The 17711-nt window shown below is 38.3% G+C and overlaps 1 protein-coding gene across 1 annotated transcript in view; it reads right to left on the bottom strand.

The window, feature by feature from the left end:
- Positions 1–17711, bottom strand: part of AGBL4 (ATP/GTP binding protein like 4) — a 956697-nt gene that overhangs the window by 287412 nt on the left and 651574 nt on the right. The window contains 1 exon segment of the mRNA XM_025051987.1: positions 9579–9618. Within this exon segment, the coding sequence (XP_024907755.1) occupies positions 9579–9618 (40 nt within the window).

A 17711-nucleotide genomic window follows, 5' to 3' on the forward strand; every position in this document is an offset into this window, starting at 1 on the left:
CCAGAACAAATATCCTAGGAACATACTACTCAGGTTGTCTCCTGGAGACCTTGAGAACAAACATGTTTCTCTCTGCCTTTATATGTTTCTCAGATTCTGGAATTTGTTTAAATAGATTTAATAAATTTCCTGAGAAACACTCAATGCTGTTGTTTTTCATCGTTGACATGAGAAGTAGGTTGAGGAGGGGGGATAGAAGTGGGAGTGTAGATTGATATAATCTTTCTGGAAAATGAGTAGGCAATAAGTCTCAATAACTCTTTAAATATATTAATGCTCTTTGGCCTAGTAATTCTACTTTTAAAATATACAGTACATATATATATATAACTTATGCAAAAGAAGTAAAAAGCTTGTTTTCACAAATAATTTTATGGTAGAGTTATTTATAAGAGAAAAACATCTGGAAATAATACAAATATAAAACAATAGGACATATATTTTTATAAACCAGGTTACATATAAAAGATGGAAGATACTAGAGCTTTTAAAAATAAGCATGCCTTTAAAATGCTTATAAAATGCTCATGGATTTAGTAATTCTACCCTTAGTAATCTATTTGAACATAACTTAAAATGTAGACAAAATATATACACAAAGATTAATAAGTTATTCATAAGGTAAAAAACCAGAATAAAGTTAAATATCCAGCATTACTGGCATGGGAAAATATTTCTGTTGTAATATTAAATGAAAAATCAGGATATAATTTTATATCTATATGATCTAAACTATGTAAAACAAAATTATACATGCATTAAAAAGGCAAAGAAGTAGATGTGTTAAAATATTAAACAGTGATTGCCTCTGGGAGACAACTGATATTTTCATCTTTATAACTTCTCTGTGTTTTTCAAAATTTGTTCCATGGGCATGTGCAATTTTTTAATAGAGAAAATTATTATAAAAAGATGGTAAGTATGTAAACTACATAGCAACATGAAGATTGTTTATGAAATAATGTAAGTGAAAAAAGATGTATATAAAAATTTACTGTGATTGCAATTATGTAAATATGTTTCTGCTTATAGACAAGAACTGCAAGGGAAAATGTATAAATAGAATTAGGTTTTGTATTGTGCTAAGGCTGTGGGATTAGAAGTAATTTATTTTTCTCTCTAAAGATCTCTTTAAAGTAGTTTTAATGATGTGTATGTGTTCTTTAGACCATCCTCCCTGTGCACATCCACTGTGCTGCTAACTTTCTGGCTGAGAGGCCGGGAGTCCTTCGGCTTCGCCTTGCTCCTGGTACTAGCCACTCTGGACTGGCTCCGCAAGCTGTGTTGGCTCTAAAAGTGGCCAAAAGGCAGTAAAAATGGCTAACTTGGACTTTCTAGGTCCTTTTGTCTCCAGAGGGGCTAAATTTACATCATGGGGACTTTAATTGGAGACAAAACAAAATTGTCATGCAGTGGCCAGCAGGCTCAGTCTACAACCATTTAATACAGGTATCGTTTTAACAATGTTAGCAGGAGGTTTAAAAAAAAATCTTTGTGGATTTTTGCAATCAGGGACAAATCTAGCTGTGATTTTTTTTTTTCTGGAGGTTTCCATGATATCTTAAGAAATCAATTGTCTCCTCAGGACATAGCCTAGCTAGTGGAAAAGTCTCAGTCACTATGCTATCCCTGACATTTCATGCTTTCCTCATCCTCGGCAAAGTGGGTCAGCATGAATTCTGTATGAGAAAGAAGACTCCATAGGCTAGTATCACAAATGATGTGATATTTATATGTAACAGTGGAAAAGGCAAAGGGCTTAGAATGAGACAGATGTGGATTTAAATCCTGACTCCATCACTTATTAACAGTGTTCATGTGGGTAGGTCACCTAATCATGCAACACCTTTGCTTTTCCATCTGCAAAACAAGAAAGATGATACCTATCTCATGAGACAGCATGGAGAATTATGTGAAAAATATATGTAAGGCACCTGAGTACCAGTATTAGATAACTTCCTAATGCTATCTTTTTAGTGTATGCCATCAAAAAGCTATAACCATTTGATGAGGGTGCCAAAATAATTTAATGGAAGAAGAACAGTCTTTTCAACAAATGCTGCTGGGAAAACTGGAGAGCTATATTCAAAAGAAGCAAGTTGGATTCCTACCCAATATCACATAAAAAATTAACTCATAGGAGAACATCTTTATGACCTTGGGTTAGGCAATGTTTTCTCAGCTATGATACCAGAAGTACAAGCAACAAAAGAAAAAAATAGATAAATTGAACTTCATCAAAATTAAAAACTTTTCTGCTTCAGAGGATATCAAGCAAGTGAAAAGACAATCCACAGAACAGGAAAAAATATTTGCAAATCACATATCTGATAAAAAACCTTGTACCTGGAATACATATTTTAAAACTCTTACAACTCAACAATAAAAATACAAATATAACCTAAATAAAAATGGATAATGAGAAATAATTTGACTAAACATTTCTCCAAATAAGATATACGAATGGCCAGTAAGCATATGAAAATATGTTCAACATCATGCAAATCAAAACCACAATGGGAAATGCAAAGCAAAACCACAATGAGATACCACTTTGTACCCACTAGGATAACTATAATCAAAGGACAGATAATAACAAGTGTCAGAGAGGATGTGGAGAAATTGGAAGCATCCTACATTGCTGATGAGAATGTAAAATGGCACAGCTACTTTGGAAAACAGTTTGGCAGTTTCTCAAAATGCTTATCCTAACATTTACCATATGACCCAGCAACTCCATTTTTAGGTTTATATCCAAAAGAATTAAAAACACATGTCCACACAAAACTTGTACACAAATTTCCATAGCAGCATTACTCATAACAGCCAAAAAAATGGAAACAACTGAAATGGCCAATAGATGAATGGATAAACAAATTGTGATATATCCATACAATGCAATATCATTCAGCAATAAAAAGAAATAAAGTACTGACACATGCTGTTAAATAGATAAACCTTGAAAACATCATGCTAAATAAAGAACAGTCCCCAAATACCACATATTGTACAATTCTATTCATGCGAAATGTCCAGAATAGGCAAATCCTTAGAAATAGAAAGTAGATTATGCTTGTCAGGACATGTGGGAAGGCAGAAATGGGAAGTGACTTGGGGAGGGAATGGGTATAGAATTTATTTTTGAGGTGATGATAATGTTCTGAAATTAGTGGTGATGGCTGCACAACTCTGAATATACTGAAAACTACTAAATAGTGTACCTTAAATTTTATGACATGTGAATTAAATCTCAATTTGTTGTTGTTGGTGTTGTTTTTCAAACTATGACCGGCACTTTTAACTTTATGGTGGGAACATTAAAATTTTTCTAAAAGTGTGGTAAAGTATATTCATCATTGTCAAATATTCTAGTTCTTCTCACTAGTTTTATCCTGTAATAAAATTCTCCTATGGTAAAATTCTACATCTCTACTTTGTTGAATTTAGGAATAGTCATATAAGTTGCTTTAACCAAGGAAATCTGAACAGAAATGATTCCTTCTAAAGTTTTTTAAGCAGGTGCATGGCTCACCATCTCTCCCTTTTCCCTCTGTCATGATGATCCACGTGGCAGGTATTGTCAGTACCTTCCCACAGTTGCACATATTTTCCTGCACTTATAATTTCTGTACATGTGTAATAACATCCAATTGCTGATGCTTGCAAATCTCTCCTAGGGCCTCCTCTGGCCACTGGAATTGGCTATGTCCATACACTAAACAGACTGGATGTGTCAGGGTATTAACACACCCGCTGCCAATCCCAACCCTTTGCCTCTTGGAGGGATAAACCAAAGGCCTAACTCAAAGGCTTATTTTCCACACTGACTCCCAAGGTTCCCCAGTTTGATTAAGTCCCAGTTGCCCTCGGTGGTAGCTTGCTCGATAATGACTTTCTTGGCTTTCTTCCTTTTCCTGCATCATTTCCCTACCCCTACCCAGGTCTCTGGGATTACCCCTCAAATGAACTACTTGCACTAAATCTTCATCTCAAGGTCTGCTTCTTAGGAAACCCAAACTAAGACACCTACCAATGTTCCAAACAGAGGATACTTAGTCAGCCCTGGGTGCCAAGGTAAAGATGATATGGAGCAGAGCTGACTCCAATCCATGAAGAACATGTACCTAAAGTGAAAAATCAACCTTTGTTTTTAAGCCTCTGCAATTTTGATGTTATCGTTCCATTAGTGTATCTTAGCCTATCATGACTGGTACACTATGTATATTTTCCATTAGTAATTCTTACTCTAGGAATTTTTCCTAAAGAAATAATTAGAGATGCCCATGAAAATCTTTATATAAGAATGTTCTTTGTGATGTTATTTATAATTAAATAATTGTGGATAATTTAATACACAATGAGAGAATTAAAATATAATAGAATGCTTTCAGCTATATAAAACTCTCTCTTAGAGAATATTAGCACCGAAAAATGTTCACACTATATTCATATAGCAGTTTATATAGTATCATTCTAATTTTATTTTGAAAATTATATATGTATTTGTATATACATACTAACAGTCTCTCTTCTCAGTCTGGTGGTTAGGGTTTACTTGGATAGGAAAAAGTACTTCCTTATATTGCCTCCCTTCTTTGAAGAGGTTACAGGAGAATAAACTTTCCAAAAAGTAAGGAAGAAACTATAATTGGATTCTGGGGCAAATGACTACATAAGGTCATGCTTCAATAAGCCCATTTATTTCCATCAAATAGTAATATTAAATAATAAATGGAAAAAAGAAATAAAATATATAGTTGGGCTCCAATGTGAGAGACATATATCCATGAAGTTGAAATGCACAGAAATGCAAAATGGTAAATGATCCTGAGGCTACTGACTTGCTGAGATCTGGATGTAAATACAGGCAGTAGCAGCATCCTTATCCTATTCCATAGGATAAATTCCATATTATCCTATAGAATAATAGAGACTAAAGTGCTTTAAGAGGAGATGAGGATCAGAGACAAGATCTGCTTAGAGCAAGGACTGAGGGTGGGGGTTCCCTGTCATCAAAAGAACCTAGGGAAAAAAGGCTGCTGCAAAACTTTCTGGGAGATAGTGTATTATAGGCCTAGAGTAGTGAGGAGTATGGGCACAGGAATCAGAAGCAATGCTAAGCTATCCTGGCTATCCTGCTGACTTTTTGGTCACTGGATCTTCCATATCCTCAATATTTACCAGGTCCTAAGCTGAAGATATGGGTAGAGACAACTGCAAAAACCACTCCTTAGGGAGATGTGAGCATAGTGGGAGTTTGGTGGTGGTGGTGGTAGTGGTGGGGTGGTCAGGAATGGAGAGAGAAAAAACAGAAAATTTCTTCTTCAAAGTGATTTTACAAATTAAAATTTCAAAACATGTAAAGAAATCAAAAGCTAAAAATGATACTAAACAAAATTAACAATTATAACTTGAATTCACTTCAAATGAAACTTATTTTACAGAATAGTCAAAGATTTTAAAATAAGCATACTGAGAATATTCAAAGAAACAATAAAAACAGAAAAACCGAATAAGGAATTATAAATCAGAATAGGCAGAAATAAAACAAGAACAGGTGGATATGAACAAAATTAGAAATCTTGACAGTTAAAAATATGTAGTCATTGAAATATTGAAAAAGACAGAAAAAATCTAAGTTAGATGTGGTCAAAAGGTGAATTTATGAATGCAAGTTACTTGCGGGGAACTCAGAATTAGAGCAGTAAGATAAAATGATAAAAAATGATAAGAAGTCAGGTAAGAACCATGGAAGGCCACTTGAGAGAATCCAACAATCATCTAATAGAAATTATTTAAGAAGAGAATAAAAGAAATGCAGGAAAAACAATATTTAAGGAGATAATTTACCAATAATTTCTCAGAAATAAAGACAGACATATTCTCAAGTGGAAAGTATACTCAGAGTACCAAATGGGGTAAATAAAAATAAATTCATACCTAGATACATCCAAGTGAAAAAACAGAACATTAAGATTTTTAAAAACCTTGAAACCTATCCAGGAAAAGATGTTACCAAAAGCAATAATGGTGGACTTCTCATCAGCATCTTTGATGTCAGAAAATAATGAAAAATATCCTCAATATACAAAGGAAAGTCCTCAAATTAGAATTTATATCTAGCCAAACTATCACTCCAGAGGGAAGTCAAAATCAGGACGTATATAGATTTAGAGGGTTGCCCATGGATTCTCACTAAATTAGCTATTAAAGAATTCACTTTAGTAAGGTAACATAAGATAATCTTGGGATATGATAAGCAGGAGAACACAAAAAATCATAAGCTATGTAGGAAAGTCAATTATCTAATGATGATGGTGATAATGATGATAATAATGATAATGATAATACATTGTTTTTCTTTTTTGCAAAAGTTTAACTTAAAAGTTGGAATAAAACCAGGTGTTGACGGGATGTTCAATAGGTAGTTAAAACATGTTAAGGCTCTTTTGGTGCTGAAAGAATGATAGAAATTTTGAATAACTGTGGACTTTGTAAGAAAATGTGTAGTCAAATATATATCCAAAGGATAACCAGTTAAGGTTAGAAAGAAAATCTGTAGCATCCAAATCTGCAGATAGGGTAAAAGAAAAAAGCAGGTTATATACATATAATGTAATCCAAAAAAGGGAAGGCCAAAAGAAAAAAAATGAATGATAAGCAGAAAGCACAAATATGGTGCAGGAATGTGTTCAAATATATCAGTAATTATAATAAATATAAATAGGTTAAATTCACCTATCACAATACAGGAATTATTCAACTTTATTTTTTTTAAAAAGAAAATAATTGTGCTTTCAAAAGATAACTAGTAAAAGGTAAAGGGAAAAGCATATTTCCTTACCAATTATAACGACAATATTAAAATTAAGATTTCTTATAAATATGAGAGTTTGGAGTTAATGCAGAGTAAGAGTGGTAGGCCAATGAAATAGTACAGAGAGCTCAGAAATATCTGTGTATGGAAAAATTAATATGTGACAGATATATAATTGCTAATAAGTAAGTAAGAGAAAGGATGAATCAGTTTTTGTATGGTGCTGAGACAACAGATTATCCGTATGTAAATTAAAAAATAATTGAATAAGTGAGTAATTTAAGGACCAAAATCAGTCCTAAATGAGATAAAGACCCAAGTATGACACAAAATTAGACAATTCTTAGAAGTAAATACAGAAGAATATGATATCTAGGTAGGGAAGGATTTCTTAAATAAGTCACAAAAACAAAGCTCATAAAGCAAGAGACTGATAAATTTAACCACATTAAAATAAAAAAAAAAACAACCTTCCATTATAATCCAAATAAAAAACCCAAGCAACAATCTGTGAGAGGATATTTGTAATGCAAATAAGTGACAAATTGATATTGAGAATAAAAAGAAACTTAATAAAAAGAAAGAACTCAACAGGAAATAGACAAAAGATATGAAAAAGTCAATTCACAGAAGAGTATACCGAAGTGGCCAATAAACATATGAAAAGATACTTAATCCCACCTCTAATCGGGAAACATATATTATAAAAGCAATGGGATATCATTTCACATTTATCATGATGGCTGGTAGGTAAAACTTTGTAAGTCTGACAATTCCTAGTGTTTGGGAGTCAGGGAAATGGAAACTTACATGTTGTTGTTGGAACTGTAAATTTGTTTAACTACTTAAGAAAACAATTGCCATTATGTAGTAAATTTGAAAATGCATATAATCAGTAATTCCTCTCTTAAGTATACACCCTAGAGAAGTTCTCATACTTATGCACAAGAAGAGATGCACAAAAATGCTCTTAGTAGCACTGCTTGTGATTGCAAAATACTGGAAATATCCTAAATTATGATGAATAAAACGAATAAATTGTGATTTAATCATATATGAAATACTATATAGCAGTTCAAATGAATGAAAAAGAGCTACATGTAGCTATATGAATGAATATATAATAGTATAATAATATAATAATATTATATGAGTAGGGGAAAAGTCACAGAATAATATTTATAGTGTGATACCTTTTATAGACATTATAAAAGAACATCAGTTATATTTTTAGATACATAGATATGAAGAAACATTGAAATCATTACAGTGGTTACCTATAAGGTGAAAGGAAAGAGATGCAATCAGGTATAAGTAAAGTCTCAACTAGATTTATAAATTGTTTTAAATAAGAGACTCTTTGGCATAAATGGCATGATGTTGATATGATAAAGTCAAAGTGTTTCGGGGGAGGGGGAGGCAGTAAATGGCCGTTCATTATATCTCTACTCTTTTCTGTATATACTAAACTATTCGCAATAAACAAAATAAGAGTTTAAGAAGATAACACAGATTGTTAAGGCTTCCAATTTCCCAACCGGCACTTTTGAAGACTCTTGGTAGGTCACACAACTGAGCCACTCTAGTTATATTAACTCATGATTTGGAATTTCTATGTATGTTAATCACAAATATGTTATACATAGCTCATTCTGATAGATTTTTCAAACTAGTTCACCTTTGTTCTTCCCAAGCCAAGTTCAAAAAGCTCTATCAGGTGGAAATATAGTAATCACCTGAACTGGGTGGATCCCACTTACTTTTGTAGTCACTGTCTTATGCCTTGGTTATAGAGACCAGATAACTAGCCTTTGTGCTAGGATAGTGCCCGCACAGGGCAATTTCTCAGTCTCCTTAGAAGTGAGCCAACCAGCCCTGGGCTATAGCATCACAGGCTTGATGGAAGGCAAGGATGACATGGAACAGCCGTATTGGTTACTTAAATACTGAAATACCTTCATATTTATTGGTAATTAGTCAATTTTAGAGCCTGCCAATCCTATGGCTCCTCCCCCAGGATCCCAACACCTCAGTCTGATTATTATCAATGGGTGAAGATGAATCACATGCCCACTCTTGAATGCTCATTAACTCTGCTGTTAACTTCATCTCCTTGGATTCCAAGAGAGAACAGTATCTCTTAGTTTTGCTTCAAGTTCTCAAACCAAAATAAAATATCTTTTTGGCCAAACTAAACCGTTCAACGTATCTCTAAGCTAAATACCAGGACTAAGGGAAAAAAAGGACCTTTTGATCCATGGCCACAGCTTTGTTTGAGGACTTGACCATCTCCTAAAGGTGAGAGACAAGAGTCATCCCGACCCTCAGTTTGGAAGAACAAACTAGGTCACTTTTCCAGACTAGACCTTCATAAGCCACCTTCCCTTCATTCCATGCCACTTAGCCAAGCAGCTTCCCCATTCCCCATGATTTTAAAACTTATTTCTCAGGTGACCAAGGAACTTCCTTGACACTTGAATCCACCAAGTGATTTGGTGAGAACTTGACCCTGGAATATGCAGCAACATCAGAGTATCAGCCCTGCCATCTGCAGAGTCAAGAGGAAGCAGCAAGAGCTGAGAGTGAGAAAAGAAACTGCCTGTGGGGCAGAGGATGTGGGGAGAAGCGTCGTTCATGGCGCAAAAGAGCTGCTGTTCATTCAGGGGGTCGGAGGACGGCGGGGATTGCATTTGGATAGGCAACCAGGCATCACTCTGGGAAATAAGGGAAAAGCCAAAGCACAAAGGCCACAACTACTCACCGGGGCTGGTTATTGTCAGGAGATCAAGCTGCCGCTGTTGCTGCAAAAGAAAACACCTTGTGAGAGCACTGATTTGAGTCAGAGCCAAACTTGTGCTTAGTGGGTCAGGGTGGACGTACAGAGGGCATGTTCAGACACCAGAGCAGAGTCTACTGTAGGTAACTTGGTGCTCACTCACAATTCTGCAGAGAGACAAAGGGAATGGGCAGCCTTTTTGTTCTTGGGCGGTCAGAGCTAAGAGGGTCTTAGAGATCTTCCACTCAAGCCTATAGTATACTTAGGGAAAAGCCGTGGGCTCATTTGTTTGTTCCAGATGGCCTTAGATTTTTCTCTGCTCATGCCAGCTGCACTGTTAAGTGTCTGATATCCTGGCAATCTTCTTTGTCTTGGGTCCTTAAGTCACTGTCACTCTCCTGATATACCTTTCTAACCAAGATATTCCTGAGCTGCTTTATTTCTTGAATTTGCTCAGCAATGCTATGACAATTTCAATTACTATCAAACTATTCCTTCTCTAAGTGATTCCTCATTGCTTCATATCACACACATTCAAGGAAAATATTTGCTGGGCACACTAAGCTATGAAGATGAGACTATGTGTGTTTGGAGGCAACAGGCTTTGGCAACCCCAAGGGCAGAGGTGATCAATATTTCAGGAGGCTTGCTCCCCATCACAGCATAGTCAAGGAGAAGCTCTGTTCTAGACAATGTCACAGGAATCGGAGGGTGGAAAAGTGTGTATTGGAGGCTTGGGGTGGGGAATGGTGAGCAACTTCCTTAAAAACTTAAGTTAAGATTCCTTAAGTCGACTTCCTACATTTTATTTTCCACAAATACTATTGAAAATCGGTAATTTTTTTCTTAAAAGGGGTCCAGACAAACTCCACTTTGAGAACCATTGCCATAGGCTACACATTGCAGGAGCTGATGATTACCTGGTATTTAATCTAATGGATACTTTGCCCTATTTCACTTTATCTGTATTTCCTTTTTATCTTGCCTCTGTCTTCAAGACTGGTTTCCTGAAATTCTATTAAGGAGAAAGGAGAAGGCAGCCACATTTTTTGAGTATCAACTATAGGTGAGGCACAGTATCGGGAGCTTTGATGTGTTATTACTTTTCATACTTTTGACAATCCTACAAGGTTGGTATTGTACAGCAGAGGGACATGAGGTTTAGAGAGGAGAAATGATCTACCCAAGACTACATCTTCATTAAATGGCAGGGCCAGAATTAGAATTCGGTCAGTGTAATCCTGCCTTGAAAGACTAAAATATGACAGTACACATAAATCATTATGGTGATGCCTGGCACTTAATAAGTGCTCAATAGAAAGAAATGTTTGTATTGATGTTATTATTATAGAGCACGTGACCCTTGGTTTATATAAGCTACCTCTTCCCTTTTCTTAAAATTACGGAAACTTAGAGGTCAAAGGTCATTGAATCTGACCTGCTACGGAGGCAGGAATCCCCTCTGCAATGTCCCCACCAGTTGTACGAACTGCTTCTGTTTCATCCCTTTTCTTGATGGGGAACTCACTACTTATCGGTTGGGTAGCTCTTCTTTGAATGGAGTTAAAAGTTGCTTCCTTATGATATCCCCACTCTTTCTAGCTGCATCAGCCCACAGCGACAGTTTGGACAGATGAAGAAGATCTGTGTTTTCTTCTCTCCAGGCTAAATATTCCCAGTTTCTTTGTCTTTTCCTCATAAGACCTGGTCTCAGCTCTCCTTACCCTGTGATCACCCTCCTCCTCCATTTAAATGAGATCTGTTTTAGTCAAAATCTCTTTAAGATCTCTACCCCTTGCTTCACTGACTTCTCATCAGCCTAAATGCAGATCTGTATCCTTTCACAGCCTTCTCAATCACACATCCTTGTTTTCTTGCCAGCTTATAAGTCATTCCAGTTGACATCAAGCAAACTATGCAACTCCAACATGTCATTGACCTACATTGTGAACACACATCCTTGTGCTGAAATGAAACACACGCCCACGCACGTGGGCTAGAAGGAATGCTGGAGCCAGACCGCCTTCCTTCCAGAGCACAGAACTAGGCCAGTGGTACAACTGGCTCAAGCTGCCTTTGCCCAGGCCAACCTGTGTGGCTTGGCACTTTCTTCAAGCAAGAAGAAAAAATACAATGTGTCTGTTTTTCTATAAGTTCGACTTTGTGACTGCTCTTGGTGAAGAAGTTCTATTTATCTGAAAAGTGTCTATTTCCTAATGAAAGCTGTTTCTAAATGATGACTCTCTGTCTAGGGTCCAGTAGAGAAAAAAGGGAAGAAAACCTGACAGCAGCAGACATTCCTGGCTTGTGTCCTGGCTCCTCTGTGTGGCTTTGGGTAACTTACTTTATGTCTCTGGCCTCAAATTTCACACTTCTAAAATGAGCGAGAGACTGAAATACCTTCAGTGACTCTTGAGTCAAATGCAGCCAGGTACTGTGTTTGTGGGCTCCCTCTTCTGGTATAGAGAGTTCCCTGAGAATCCTTGTAGCCAGGACACTGCGGGCTCAAAGGACAGAGTCAGAATTGAAAAGGGACCAATTTCAAGCTTTTCTTTCACACTGCAATTTTCAGTGCATGTATGTCTTCCTCGCTAGCTGAAGAGCATCTTAAGGGCCTGGAACATCTGTTATTCACTCCATGGCGAGAGTAGCCCTCAGTAAACATTTGCTTAAACTCAAGTGAACCATTCCTGAAATCCACATTATCCTTTCAAACCACCATGCCTTTACTTATGCTGACCTCCCCTGCTTAATCTCTTATGGTCTTCACGGCAGCCCCTCCTCATTTCTCAAGACCTCCATGAGGTCGTCTCTGCACACCAACTGCCAACCCTAACCCCCTTCTCTCCCTTTTACAGAGCAGAATAAGTATTTCACATTATGGTCTTCCAATACATCTTGTAAAACATACCTTTTATCTCATGCTCTGTCTTGTTTCCTTCTCTGTTTCTCACAAGGTCCCTACTCAAGGACAAGACAATGTCCTTTCATCTGTATGTCTCCAGTGCCCAGCACAAAGGCCTGGAAGGAAAGTCTTCCAGTTCAAATGATTCAACTATTCAATTATTCTCTCTGCAGCGATGCTTTAGGTCGGAATTCATGAGCATGGGAGCATGCCCCTTCCTGTCTAGGACTTTCCCTCTGCCATGCCTTTGGAGTTCTTGCCTTTATGACTTTGCTCTCAACACTTCCTCATCCAGAGATACTGTCTATCCACCTCCTCTGGGAGACTTTCCTTCTTTTACACCCACCCACAGGACTGTGTCTTTTTGACTCCCACAGTTCCTATGGCCTGTGCCAGTCCTATGGTGATGCATTCAATCTGACCTGTTGACAAGCCCATTTAACCTACTGACATATGTGTGCACCACCTAGTGGTCCAAGCAGATAAGTGTAGGCTATTGTTTTAACCTGCAGCCCTTAGAATAAGATTGCAAAATCTGCATGTTCTATACGCAAATAAAAACAAAAGTGTACTTTAAAAAATCACTGTGCAATAATCTTTACCTAAGAAACTGGAATGTTCAAGTAATTCCCTCACAGTTCTTCAAAAATAAAAAGAATGAAATGAAAGTAAATTTCCACTACTAAACAGTCTCCCTAGTATAATCATTTGAGATTGCCAATGGAAACTGTGTGGCATTGTGAAAATAAGGCACATGAGTTGTAGAATTTGACCAATAATGTATGATCAGTTTTACATGGCGGGGGGTGGGGGGGATCCTAGATATAAAGAATTACCAAATATTATAATTAGTTACCAAGAGATAAGGGGCTTTTATATGACGATATATTATATAACTGCCTGGAAGGAAAAATATGCAATGTAGATGGAGGAAATGAAATCAGTGATCTAGGCAGGTTTCATCAGCTGGGGCTGGCAGGACTGGTGGCTGAGAGCTGAGCGGTTGAACCACTAGCCGATCAGATATTACAGTCTAAGGAAGGCAGGGCCTTCACATGTGTGGTAGCGGTTGTGTGTGGGTATGTTGCAAGTGGGGGGCATTCCTCCTCAGGTGAAGGAATTGTACACCTAGACAGAGGAAAATGTGTTCAAGTGTGCCTATATGGTCTTCCATAGACTCTTAGAGGAGTGTGGGTATACCAGGGTTGATGTACGGACTCCTGGTTGTGTACGACCCTACATCCAGCCTACCCTGGTAGAAGTGGTGCCCCACAGACATTTAGAAGAAACCCACTTCTGTGCTTAATCTCCATGGGATGAATGCTGCATCATGACTCCATAAAGACCATTGAGGGGTGGGGGGTTCCAAGGTCAACAGGAGCAATCTCTAAATATCACTTCTGTGCTTAACCTCCATGGGATGAATGCTGCATCATGACTCCGTAAAGACCATTGAGGGGTGGGGGTTCCAAGGTCAACAGGAGCAATCTCTAAATATGGTGCCTGTCAGGGATGGCCAGAGCGTCTACAGTGCACACTTAAGGAATTGTCTACCAGCATCCTTGCTCCAAGAGTTACCCATATTCTTCCATGCATCTAGTGGAAGCTATTTTGTTAATACAATGTCACCCCACCTCTGGTCACAGTTGACTGTTTCAAAGGTGGAAGAACTGAAAGATGGGCCAATTAGAAACCTTATCCAGGGATTTTGGAATTTTTGTGGGTTCAATTTATTCTCAATAAAAACTATTGTTGTTCTAAGTTAAAAAACCTATCTTTATTTTTTTTTTGTAATTGAAAACAATATATGCTTATTTTTGTCATTTTCCAAGTGTTTAGAAAATTCAAAAGTAAAAATTAATGAAAAAGTAAAAATTCAAAAGTAAAAATTAATGAAAAGTAAAAATTAATGAAATCCCACCACTGAAAGAGAACCATAGTTAGCATTTTGGTGTATTTTCTTGTCATCTCTCTCACTTGGGTATATTTAATGAGAACATATTTACATATAATAAAGTATGTTTTAATCTCGTACAACATTGTTACTTTTTTTTCGCCCCAGGCCATCTTTGGCTTGAAGCATGTGGGTGTAACTCACATATATTTATTGTCATAACTGATATATTTACTCTTACTACTGTGATTTTGTTGCTAGCCCCTTTTTCAAAGAAGGTGGCATTAATTGGCAAGACATCAGTAGGGTACCACTTGGTTATTTTGTCACAAGGAGGCAGTTTGAAAAGCCCAGTTACTGCAGCCTAGTGATGTAGATAACGTATTCTAAATCTGGAGGAGTCTTTTCCAGGCTATAATATTCAACCTGGAAGATACTCTCCTTCATATATGAAGCCCCTCTGACTGCAGTTACAGAAAGCATTTTGTAGAAAGAGCTCCAGATTCAAAATCAGAAAGATAAATGTGTGAATACTAATTCTGTCATCTATGAGCTGTGTTATCCTAGGCATGTTACTTAAGCTAGCTGGGAATTAGGTATTTCCTCTATAACAGGAGAGTAGACTAACCTCCAGGAGCGTAAACTAACCTCCAGGAGCCTGACAGGAAGGAGAAGCTGAGAGCAATAGGAAGAACCTTTCTGAACAGGGGGACAACAGACAGAGAAGGGAGCACATTGTTTGAGAGACAGGATTTCTGAGTGCAGGCTCCAGCTCTGCCCTACCTTCAGCTGAGACTTCGGGTTTCTCACCATCTGGCACCTAGCATTTTACAACAGCATCTTAAGCGGTCTCCCTGCTTCTAGTCTTGCCTCCTCCAGTTCAACCACATTGCAGCTGGAGTGAGATTTCTAGGATGCACATCTAAAAACTCATCAGGGCTCCCGCAGGATAAAAATCTAACTCCTTAGCTACTATTAGAGGACTTCCATGACCGACCTTCTGTCTCCTGTTCTGTCAGATTCTGAGCCATGGTGGACCACTTCCAGTTCCCTAAATTTGCTGGGTTCTCACCTCTAGGTCTTTGCACATGTTGTTTCCTCTTCTTGGCAACAATCCTGCACCCATCCTACTTCACCTGGTTCGTTCCTACTCGTTAATTCAGCTCTCAATTCATATGCCACCTCTACTGTAGAGTCTTTCTTGATCTGCTAAGGCTGGACTGATCATGTCCTTATCCCCCTGATCGTCCCCATCAGAGCACCATCACAGTGCATTTCCCTAGCCTATCCACTCCTCCATCCTCTCTACTGATTTTGTAAGCTCCCTGAAGGCAGAGTATGTGTCATCATTACTTCTCTCAGGGACTAGCCCAGTACCTGACGAATACATGATGTTCAATAAAGATCTGCTGATCACCTGTTATCAAGATGACAACTGGACAGGGTCTTACTGAATTGGTCATTAGAAGAGGTCTTTAGTTCATCCCCTCCTCTCTCAACACACACACACACACACACACACACACACACACACACACACACACACACACACTAGAATTTTTCGTAAAACCCTTTCTGTTTCTGCCTTGGGGACCTACGGACTGGGCTACAGATAATTTGGCCTTCTTCATCTGGATGGGTAATTATGAGGCTGTGGTTAAAAATGGACTTTTCATTTTGGTCACGAACTGCATCGCAATTACTTCTCAGAATAAAAAAGGGACATGGTGTTCTGGGAGCTTAGGGGCTGGTTTGATGTGTAGAGTGCTGCGTGGTAGAAGAGAATAGTCACTGATTACGTGTTCTGTTTTGCTTTCTGCGTTTCGTGCAGGATAGCTATTTGGGGAAAAGTCAGTCTTTCATGGCAGACTGGAGATGATTTAAACGAGAGCACCAGTAATCCCTGTGTATTCTCCTGTCACTCCAGAAGCCAGTTATCATGGTAAGGACCTGAGGATCAACACCTTCCAGAAACGGGAGTCACAGGGACATAGGCACACATCTGAGTCCAGGGCTCAGGCCCCTCCTTTTTCTGTACCCCTCTTGCCTGCTCAGCTCCTCCCCTCCCACAGCCATATTCATTCTCTCGGCATCTAGGGAATCTCATGTTCCCTCCCTGCACTATCCCAAGCATAATCTGTTCCTTAGAAAATATGGCAGGTGGTTCTGGCCTCTCTCTAAACCTACAACTTGTGATCTCTCTTCTCCCACCTAGCCTCCTCACTGCCTGCAGGACTGATCATTCTAAAATTAAATTTGCTCCTTTCTTAGAATAATTTAATGAACCCCTTTGTATTTCTGATAAAGATGAGATTTCTTAGCTTGATATTCAAGGAGGGTGTGAAAATTTTCTACGAGTTTTGCATGCTATTTGAAAAAGCGGATTTTATGTTTTAATATTTGGAAAACGAACAAAAGTTACCCATTATTTTTGGAACCAAACTTCAGACAATAAAAGTGGGCCTTATCCTGTTAGTCTGTGTCATATGTAGAAGACTGACTCTCACTTGGCAGAAGGAAGGAGTGGGGAGAGCCAATCACCTCTGTGGGGGAAAAGGAGCAGGCATTAGGAGAGTTGAGAAAACACTGTCTCAAGGCCCTGAGCTCATGCCCACGCCCCACTGGAGCGGAATGCCGGCCTTCTATTTGCCTGAGCATACTGCGTGCCACCATCGTGACTGTTCACTGACCCTGCTGCTTCCTGCCCTGACATGGCCCTCTTCCCACATCTCCTCATGCTAAACAACTGGTGTACAACACGGATTTCCCAGACAGCACTGTGCTTTTACTCTTTGATTCTTCATTTATTTATTTGTAATTCGACAGGTATCAGTGGAACATCTACTCTGTACCAGGCACGTTGCTGAGGAAAGGGCGGGAAAGACACAGCCCATCTTCAAAGAGACAGCTAATAGTGAAGTGGTGAAGATGGACTTATTAAGCAAATAATCGTACAATATTAAATTATGGTAAGTGCTCCAAAGAAAAATATGGGTAAAAGTACTATGACCAGGGTTCAAAATATTCTCTCAAACCTCATCTGCCTCACTGGCTTATGCCCATATGCCACCCCAAACATCTCCCAACTACACTGTCTTCTAGGGGAATGTGAGCAATGGCTGGGGCTCTGTCTCCCTTTTGGGTACCCACTCCCGTGAGGATAAAACATGCATTAGCCTTTTACCCAGGGAGAGAGTGAATATCACTCAAGGCTGAAACAGAATCCCACAACTAGGGGTTAAATCCAGCGGGAAGCAGGGTGGGGTATCAGACAAAAGCTGGGGCCGAACATGTGATATTGCTTCAATATATTTCGCTG

Source organism: Pteropus alecto, unplaced genomic scaffold, assembly GCF_000325575.1.
Source record: "Pteropus alecto unplaced genomic scaffold, ASM32557v1 scaffold25, whole genome shotgun sequence".
Taxonomy (NCBI): Eukaryota; Metazoa; Chordata; class Mammalia; order Chiroptera; family Pteropodidae; genus Pteropus; species Pteropus alecto.